The sequence below is a fragment of the Hordeum vulgare genome, chromosome 5H (genome assembly GCF_904849725.1).
Source record: "Hordeum vulgare subsp. vulgare chromosome 5H, MorexV3_pseudomolecules_assembly, whole genome shotgun sequence".
NCBI classification, from domain to species: domain Eukaryota; kingdom Viridiplantae; phylum Streptophyta; class Magnoliopsida; order Poales; family Poaceae; genus Hordeum; species Hordeum vulgare.
The window spans coordinates 549,322,089-549,332,827 of NC_058522.1; the positions used below are offsets into that span (position 1 = coordinate 549,322,089).

Here is a 10,739-nt window from a genome sequence, read left to right on the forward strand (position 1 = left end):
ACACCATTACGCTGTGGTGTTCCAGGCGGTGTCAACTGTGAAACAATTCCACATTGTCTTAAGTGAGCACCAAACTCGAAACTCAGATATTCACCCCCACGATCAGACCGTAGGAACTTGATCTTCTTGTTACGATGATTTTCAACTTCACTCTGAAATTGCTTGAACTTTTTCAAATGTTTCAGACTTGTGCTTCATTAAGTAGACATAACCATATCTACTCAAATCGTCAGTGAAGGTGAGAATATAACGATATCCGCCGCGTGCCTCTACGCTCATCGGACCACACACATCGGTATGTATGATTTCTAACAAGTCACTTGCACGCTCCATTGTTCCGGAGAACGGAGTTTTAGTCATCTTGCCCATGAGGCATGGTTCGCACGTGTCAAGTGAATCAAAGTCAAGTGACTCCAAAAGTCCATCGGCATGGAGTTTCTTCATGCGCTTTACACCAATATGACCTAAGCGGCAGTGCCACAAAAATATGGCGCTATTATTGTTAACTCTAATTCTTTTGGTCTCAATGTTATGTATGTGTCTATCGCTATCAAGATTCAATATGAACAATCCTCTCACATTGGGTGCATGACCATAAAAGATGTTACTCATAGAAATAGAACAACCATTATTCTCTGACTTAAAAGAGTAACCGTCTCGCAATAAACAAGATCTAGATATAATGTTCATGCTCAACGAAGACACTAAATAACAATGATTCAAGTTCATAACTAATCCTGATGGTAACTGAAGTGAAACTGTGCCGACGGCGATTGCATCAACCTTGGAACCATTTCCTACGCACATCGTCACTTCATCTTTCGCCAGCCTTCGTCTATTTCGTAGTTCTTGTTTCGAGTTGCAAATATGAGCAACAGAACCGGTATCGAATACCCAGGCACTACTACGAGAGCCGGTTAAGTACACATCAATAACATGTATATCGAATATACCTGATTTTTCTTTGGCCGCCTTCTTATCAGCGAGATACTTGGGGCAATTGCGCTTCCAGTGACCCATACCCTTGCAATAGTAACACTCTCTTTCAGGCTTAGGTCCAGCTTTGGGTTTCTTCATTGGATTGGCAACAGGCTTGCCGCTCTTCTTTGATTTACCCTTCTTGCCTTTGCCGCTTCTCTTGAAACTAGTGGTCTTATTCACCATCAACACTTGATGCTCTTTACGGAGTTCAGACTCTGCGACTTTCAGCATCGCAAACAACTCGCCGGGAGACTTGTTCATCCCTTGCATGTTGTAGTTCTACACAAAGCCTTTATAGCTTGGCGGCAGTGATTGAATGATTCTATCAGTGATAGCCTCTTGCGGGAGTTCAATCCCCAGCTCAGCTAGACGGTTTGAGTACCCAGACATTTTGAGCACATGTTCACTGACATACGAGTTCTCCTCCATCTTGCAAGCATAGAATTTATCGGAGGTCTCATACCTCTCGATCCGGGCGTTCTTATGAAAGATAAACTTCAACTCCTGGAACATCTCAAATGCTCCATGACGCTCAAAGCGACGTTGAAGTCCCGGTTCTAAGCCATACAAGACTGCACATTGAACTACTGAGTAGTCCTCCTTACGTGCTAACCAATCGTTCTTAACATCCTGATCAGCCGTAGCGGGTGGTTCATCTCCTAGCGCAGCATTAAGGACATAATCTTTCTTCCCAGCTTGTAAGATTAGCTTAAGATTACGAGCCCAGTCTACAAAGTTGCTTCCATCATATTTCAACTTAGCATTCTCTAGGAACGTATTAAAATTCAGGGTGACTGTCGCGTGAGCCATGATCTACAACACCAATATATTCAAAGTGGACTTAGACTATGTCCAAGATAATTAGAGTTTAACTTAATCAAATTATTTGCTAAACTCCCACTCAAAAAGTACATCTCTCTAGTCATTTGAGTGGTTCATGATCCACTTACACTAGCTCAAGTCCGATCATCACGTGAGTTGAGTATAGTTTCAGTGGTAAGCATCCCTATGCTAATCATATCATCTATATGATTCATGATCGACCTTTCGGTCTCATGTGTTTCGAGGCCTTGTCTGCACATGCTAGGCTCGTCAAGCTTAACCCGAGTGTTCCGCGTGCGCAACTGTTTTGCACCCGTTGTATGTGAACGTTGAGTCTATCACACCCGATCATCACGTGGTGTCTCGAAACGACGAACTGTAGCAACGGTGCACAGTCGGGGAGAACACAATTTGTCTTGAAATTTTAGTGAGAGATCACCTCATAATGCTACCGTTGTTCTAAGCAAAATAAGGTGCATAAAAGGATTAACATCACATGCAATTCATAAGTGACATGATATGGCCATCATCACGTGCTTCTTGATCTCCTTCACCAAAGCACCGGCACGATCTTCTTGTCACCGGCGCCACACCATGATCTCCATCAACGTGTCGCCGTCGGGGTTGTCGTGCTACTCATGCTATTACTACTAAAGCTACATCCTAGAAAAATAGTAAACGCATCTGCAAGCACAAACATTAGTATAAAGACAACCCTATGGCTCCTGCCGGTTGCTGTACCATCGACGTGCAAGTCGATATTATCTATTACAACATGATCATCTCATACATCCAATATATCACATCACATCGTTGGCCATATCACATCACAAGCATACCCTGCAAAAACAAGTTAGACGTCCTCTAATTTTGTTGTTGCATGTTTTACGTGGTGACCATGGGTATCTAGTAGGACCGCATCTTACTTACGCAAACACCACAACGGAGATATATGAGTTGCTATTTAACCTCATCCATGGACCTCCTCGGTCAAATCCGATTCAACTAAAGTTGGAGACCTATCATGGTGATGTCCATCTCCGAGGGGGGATGTGTGATCTACGTACCCTTGTAGACCGTACAGCAGAAGCGTTAGTGAACGCGGTTGATGTAGTGGAATGTCCTCACGTCCCTCGATCTGCCCCGCGAACCGTCCCGCGATCAGTCCGACGATCTAGTGCCGAACGGACGGCACCTCCGCGTTCAGCACACGTACAGCTCGACGATGATCTCGGCCTTCTTGATCCAGCAAGAGAGACGGAGAGGTAGAAGAGTTCTCCGGCAGCGTGACGGCGCTCCGGAGGTTGGTTATGATCTTGTCTCAGCAGGGCTCCGCCCGAGCTCCGCAGAAACGCGATCTAGAGGAAAAACCGTGGAGGTATGTGGTCGGGCTGCCGTGGAAAAAGTCGTCTCAAATCAGCCCTAAAACCTTCGTATATATAGGTGGGAGAGGGGGAGCCTTGCCTTGGGGCTCAAGGAGCCCCAAGGGGGTCGGCCGAGCCAAGGGGGGAAGGTCTCCCCCCCCCAAACCGAGTCCTACTTGGTTTGGTGGGTGGAGTCCTTCTTTCCTTTCCCACCTCCTCCTTTTCTTTTCTTTTTCTCTTTGATTTTCTTCCTATGGCGCATAGGGTCTTCTTGGTCTGTCCCACCAGCCCACTAAGGGCTGGTGTGCCACCCCCAACGCCTATGGGCTTCCCCGGGGTGGGTTGCCCCCCCCGGTGAACTCCCGGAACCCATTCGTCATTCCCGGTACATTCACGGTAACTCCAAAAACCTTCCGGTAATCAAATGAGGTCATCCTATATATCAATCTTCGTTTCCGGACCACTCCGGAAACCCTCGTGACGTCCGTGATCTCATCCGGGACTCCGAACAACATTCGGTAACCAACCATATAACTCAAATACGCATAAAACAACGTCGAACCTTAAGTGTGCAGACCCTGCGGGTTCGAGAACTATGTAGACATGACCCGAGAGACTCCTCGGTCAATATCCAATAGCGGGACCTGGATGCCCATATTGGATCCTACATATTCTATGAAGATTTTATCGTTTGAACCTCAGTGCCAAGGATTCATATAATCCCGTATGTCATTCCCTTTGTCCTTCGGTATGTTACTTGCCCGAGATTCGATCGTCAGTATCCGCATACCTATTTCAATCTCGTTTACCAGCAAGTCTATTTACTCGTTCCGTAATACAAGATCCCGCAACTTACACTAAGTCACATTGCTTGCAAGGCTTGTGTGTGATGTTGTATTACCGAGTGGGCCCCGAGATACCTCTCCGTCACACGGAGTGACAAATCCCAGTCTTGATCCATACTAACTCAACAAACACCTTCGGAGATACCTGTAGAGCATCTTTATAGTCACCCAGTTACGTTGCGACGTTTGATACACACAAAGTATTCCTCCGGTGTTAGTGAGTTATATGATCTCATGGTCATAGGAACAAATACTTGACACGCAGAAACAGTAGCAACAAAATGACACGATCAACATGCTACGTCTATTAGTTTGGGTCTAGTCCATCACGTGATTCTCCTAATGACGTGATCTAGTTATCAAGCAACAACACCTTGTTCATAATCATAAGACACTGACTATCTTTGATCAACTGGCTAGCCAACTAGAGGCTTGCTAGGGACAGTGTTTTGTCTATGTATCCACACATGTAAATGAGTCTTCATTCAATACAATTATAGCATGGATAATAAACGATTATCTTGATACAGGAATTATAATAATAACTATATTTATCATTGCCTCTAGGGCATAATTCCAACAGCGAGCTCAATTCGTCCTCTATTGCAACCTTCCAATTGGACCAGTCTGAGCGTTTCATACACTCTGCCATCGACTTAGGTTCATGATCCAATGCCAGGTCATCTGCAATCTTTGAGGGAAAAAATATGTCGACAATTGTAGTCTTTCCGTTGAATGATTCTCCTGATTCAACATATTTTCCACAACACCTTGTGACTCATCGTGATTTTCCACAACAATCGAGTCAAGGTGTACCGACGCCCCATCACCAATATTTTGTGCACAGTTGTGTTGGGTTTTGGATGCATAACATCCTTTAGGTGTTTTTCAACACTAGGTTGAATATCAACACCCGGTTGACCTGCATTTACTATTTGAGGGATCCTCACTTCCCGCGGACGCTTCTGGGAAGCCTTGTCCTTTTTGTCCAGTTTTCTCCCCCTCTTGGGCGGTTGAGTGGTCTTATGAGATATCTCAACCCTCTCTGGAACATTCATAGCGGGAACATGGGATTTAGTTACACCTTTATAGTCAGTAAATGCATCTGGCAGATTATTTGCAATATTTTGCAAATTAATAATCTTCTGAACTTCCAGTTCAGATTCATTCGTACGTGGATCTAAGGACTGAATGCCTTTGACATTCCAATATATTTCCCGACATTCTCTGTGGTTCTTTTCTCCCCCTAATGCCGGAAAATTGTCCTCATCGAAGATGCAATCAGCGTACCGGGCTGTAAATAAATCCCCTGTTAGAGGCTCCAGGTACTTTATGATCGACGGAGAATTGTATCCCACATAGATCCCCATTTTTCTATGTGGACCCATTGATGTACGCCAAGGTGGTGATATCGGTACGTACACAGCGCAACCGAATCTTCGAAGATGGGAAATACTTGGTTGATTTCCACGTATTAATTGCAACGGGGAGGCCGTATGATATGTAGTTGGTCGAATTTGTATCAAATCCGCGGCATGCAATACCGCATGTCCCCAAGAAGATGTTGGAAGATTACAGTTCTGTAGGAGTGGTCTTGCTATCAACTTGATCCTCTTGATAAGTGATTCCGCAAGATCATTTTGTGTGTGTACATATGGTACAGAATGCTCCATAGTTATGCCTAAAGCTAGACAGTAATCATTGAATGCTCGTGAACTAAATTCAGCAGCATTATCCATTCTGATGGATTTTATCCTGTGTTCAGGATGATTTGCCCTTAGTTTAATGATTTGAGCGATCAACTTTGCAAAAGCATGGTTCCTTATTGATAATAAACACACATTGGACCATCTTGTTGATGCATCAATGAGCACCATAAAATATCTAAATGGTCCCGATAACGGTTGAATTGGACCACATATATCTCCTTGAATGCGTTCAAGAAAATTAAGTGGTTCATTCTTGATTTTCAGATATGAAGGTCTTGTGATTAATTTCCCAGTTGCACATGCAGTGCATACGAAATCCGAGGATTTGGGGAAATTAGTAACCGTTATGTTGTGTCCAGTTGAACCATCAATAATTTTTCTCATCATCCCCACACCAGGATGACCCAGGCGATCATGCCATATCTTGAACTTGTCAAGATTCTGAAAAATTATTTTGTATGCCAAATGTTGCTCTGGCTTGATGTATGTGTAATACAATCCAGAAGATAGAGCAGGCGGTCTCTCAAGGGTTTCCTTGTCGGACCCCTTCTGCTGAGTTATGAGGAGGCTTTCAACCGCATTGTCTTCATGAGTTTCAATGTGGTACCATTCATGCGGATATCCTTAAAACTCAACAGGGTACGAGTTGAATCCGGATACAATAAAGCCTCCTGGATTTCTAGTTCTGTACCATTCGGGAGTGTAAATGTGGCTTGACCAGAACCAACAATTACCGTGTCATGACCACCAATTGTCATAACACTTCCCTTACTCTTTTTGAGACTTCAGAAGTATTTAACTTCCCTTAGAACTGTGTTAGAGGCACCAGTGTCCACTAAACAAATTTCCTTGTCCATTGGATTGTTTCTCGAAGTTTTCTATAGAGTAAAAGAATATAATTCATCATTTATTCAATCTCATATAGAAATAACACATACATTACATACTATGTATGTCTGCTACATATTATAATACATTATGTTTAAGGACATAATTATTACAATACCATATGTCTGAGGACATAATTATTTTACAACACACAATATAACTAAGGACATATCACAATACTTATGACATTATTGGAAGATCAAAGCATATCTCCATATATGTCATTAGTAGAAGTGAAATCCACCAACATGTCATCAAGAGTAAGTGGTGGTCCTTCTTTTTGCTGAGCCTGATCTTGGTTCTCCATGTTGTCATGAACCGCGTTCAGATGAACGTCTTGAGAACTTTCAATCATTGGACCAGTGAAGTGAGCTTCGTACTGGTTCCCTTGGGCCTTTTTGCCCTTGCCAATTGATTGCTGATACAACGTCACCAAATGCTTAGAAGTTGTACACTTCCTTGCATGATGAGTAGTACAACCACATCTGCAGCAAGCTTGAGAGCTGCTACCCTTATCATTTTTCTTAAAATGATTCTTACTCTTTTGTACTCCATTGCTATTCTGATTCTCATTGCGTCTCCACATTCCTTTAAACTTCCTATGGTTCCTTTTGGGACCATGGGACTTCTGAGTATTCTGAGAATTAAAATGTGCTTCAGGCAGCGGCAGTGTTCCCGTTGGACGGGACATATTATTCTTATCGAGAATTTCACTGTGCTTTTCTGCCTGAAGGAGTGCATATATCAACTCAGAATGCTTCTTGTATTTGTGCTGACGATGTTGTACAGCAAGAATCCTCATATTAGGATGGAAAGTAGAGAGTGTATTTTCAATGAGATCCGCATCCGAAACTGCACTATTGCAGAATCTCAACTTAGAGTTGATTTGATGCACAACAGAATTGTACGCTGCAACGGACTTAAAATCCTGGAAACGGATAAGTGCCCATTCTCTTTGCGCTTCAGGCAATATCACCGACCTTTGTTGATCATAACGCTCCTTTAAAGAGTTCCACAATGATAGAGGATTTTCCTCCATCATATACTCTTCTTTCAGAGCAGGATCAAGGTGGTGTCGAATGAAGTGCAAAGAAGCATACTTTGCCGTATCTGTGATAGCAGGAGTACCTTGAGTAGGTGTGGTTATAGTGCTGATCAGATTCCTGGCCGTCAAGTTAATCTTGACATCCATGGCCGAGGTAAGATAATTTCTGCCATCAATGGCAAGCTCAGCAAATTCCTTCTTGGATATGTCAACCATATCCTGCATGAAAAATATCATGCGCATTAATTTACACTCATGTAAATTAATTGTGTGTAAAATAAAATGCTTGATTAAATATAAAGGTCTAGGAAAAGCCTAAACGACCCAAAATATGACTGTCTACAAAAGATAATCACCATGAAATGGCGTAGATCTTTGTTTTGTAGAACACGTAGAGGTAATCATCACAAAGTGGCGTAGACACTCGTATGACGATTTTTATGCCATAATATGCGTGCTTTCATTTTTGCTTTGAGGTAATCACTACCAAGTAGTGCATACCTTAATCTCATGGTACTTTGTACAACCTTGTGTTATTTAAAACACTTTGAAGGTAATCATCATGTGGTGTAGACCCCACAGTCGTGAACAAAGCATACATTGCATTAGATGCAATCCATAAGATATATGCAAAAACTGAAAGTAGTCATATAATTTTCAAGCATAATCAACATGTAGCAATTAAAAATTGCATTCATACACATGTTGACATAAAATAAGCAGATATTACATAATACTATGTTAGGAAATACTAACAAACACATATGTAAAAAAACTGAAAAAGCTAAAAGCTAATCAGAAAAAAAACCCCGAAACAAATGGCAATAGGTCAAAATAGAGCAGCCTACTACGGTGACCAAGCCTTTTTTTTGCATGCATGTCCAACTAGCCAACTAGGCCTAGTGGGATGGCTGGTGGCTGGCAAGCCTGTACGCTAGGACGGTGGCTCTTCACGTGGTGGACATGCATGTGTGTACCGGTGGGTGGTGGATGGATAATAGTCAATGGGCATCGTTCCCATCTTCCTCCTCACATCCACCAACCATCGTTTCCATCTTCCTCACATCCACCAACCACCATTAGCAACCAGAGCTTCAGCCATTACCACCACCACCATTATTCTCCACCACCGGGAACTGCCTCAAGGACGCGAGGTCGACGGCCCTAGCGCAGCGTCCACTTCCTCATCTGAAGAAGACCCTCCAGGAAGGTGTGCCCCGGGCGCGACTCCATTGGAGTGCCCATTGGCCAGCCCGAGATTCACCGCGCAGCTGCGCTTCAGCACGGCGCGACACTATGTGCCAGCGGCGGGGCGCCGATGGGCCAGTGGAGCTGCTCGCCCAGTTGTCGAAGACGTCCCCGAGCGCTGCAGCCCACGCGGGGAGGCGCAACCCGAGGCTAGCGCTCGACGAAGAAGCCCCAGCGCCGGCCGCCTCGTGCGCCGGCGTCGGAGACGGAAGACGTGGGGAGTCCGGCTGCGTGGGCTCCGCGGGCGGCAGAGGCGGCGCAGGTTCGGCCTCATCCTGTACCTCATAATCCTGTGGCGGGGGTGGCTGCAGGACCATCCATGGCCCCCAACCATGCACCGGGCACATACGTGGTGGTGGAGGAGCCGCGAGTTCTGGCTCAATGTCGACGTCCATTGCGTCGTCCGCGGGCTCCATTACCTCGTCCGCGTACAGGTTTGAAGCGGCCGGTCCGGCAAGAATCCAGGCCGGGAGCGGTGCCGCCGCCGGCATGGCCGGTTCAGGCGAAGCACCAGAAGGCCCGGCACCAAAGTGAGCACCAAGGCCTTGGGCGCCCTGTCCAAGCCTTGGTCCATGGCGACGCCGTCCATAGAGACGGAAACCAGCCCGGCAGCCTCGGAACCGACGAAGATCACGGGTGTTGCGGTTGTGGCGGCGTAGCCCGCCCACACCATGGCGGCGACGACGGCTCTGACGACGTCAACCGCCGTCACGAACAAGGTGCTCGAACAAGGACAGAAGACCACGAGGCATCTCTCACCTTTCCCTTTCTTCCTGTCTCAATCCTTTCCCGGCGATTGTCGTCAGCGTAATCTGCCTATGCGTGCTCTGGGCAGAGACAAGTGCTGATAACGTGTGATAATACAGATTGATCGAAGTGTCTCTTTCATTGATGATCCAAGGATTATATACATGAGAAACCCTCGCCACGAAAGGACGCGTCTGATCGTGGGGGCGCGGGCGTGTCGAACGGTTGCCATAAGCAACCGACGACAATTTACACAAGGAAGGATTATCCCTAATTACAAAATTAGTTTAAATCCTAACAATTTCGGCATGCCATAAATGAGGCAAAGAAACGAACACTAAGCTAAGAAAGTGTGACATGCCTAACATGTCACACAGAAGGTTGAAGCTAGTGTCGAATTATTGAAGATATCGATTCAATTAATTAATGACGTAAATCGATGAATTGCTCACAAGTGGAATTTGACGGTTTGGATGGACCTCACTGTTAGATATTGTTTTAGTTTATCGTTGTTGTAAGTCGTTTTACTGTTGTATTTCTGATCCGAGTGTACTTATCATCCGTCTAGATTGGCAAAACTCTAAGCTGTAATTCACTATTCCACTATATAGGAGAATTAGCTACCTTTCATGTAAGACGAGGTATATGTAAGCAATTTTTTCAGCTTAGACTCTTGATTTCTCACTTGATAATATTGATCAGTGATTTTCCCTCGAATTAGTCCTCACATAAGAGCATCTCTAACTCATCACCTAAAAAGCACTAGAGAAGTAAATTTTGGTTTTGCTCCTCTAAACCGCACTTAATTGATCTCTTATACATGTTAGAGGAGTAATGTTTTTACTCCACGTCCGTCCCGAATGTTAAATATACTCAAGCACGAACCTTTGGCGTAATCCCTCCTCCCACCGCCGAGCCTCATCCATTCCGGTGCCACCCAATCCGTATCACAATACTACATGAGCACCATGCATCTTCTCAACGCCGTCCTGCATCCCAAATGATCGGATCCAACCAACGTAGGTCCAACCGCCGATTAGAAGTGCCAATCCATGCTGTCCCGAGTCTGAAGTCAAGATGGATCCTCCCG

At 44.8% G+C, this 10,739-nt stretch overlaps 1 protein-coding gene across 1 annotated transcript; it reads left to right on the top strand.

The window, feature by feature from the left end:
- Positions 1 to 9,221: 9,221 nt before the first annotated feature.
- On the top strand, positions 9,222 to 9,713 carry LOC123397243. The gene has a single exon (XM_045091869.1). The coding sequence runs from the start codon at positions 9,222 to 9,224 to the stop codon at positions 9,711 to 9,713; it is 492 nt and encodes a 163-aa protein (XP_044947804.1).
- Positions 9,714 to 10,739: the final 1,026 nt, after the last annotated feature.

Bases quoted from the DNA above. Each gene is read 5' to 3' on its own strand.
- LOC123397243 (XM_045091869.1), top strand. From the start codon at position 9,222: ATGGCCCCCAACCATGCACCGGGCACATACGTGGTGGTGGAGGAGCCG.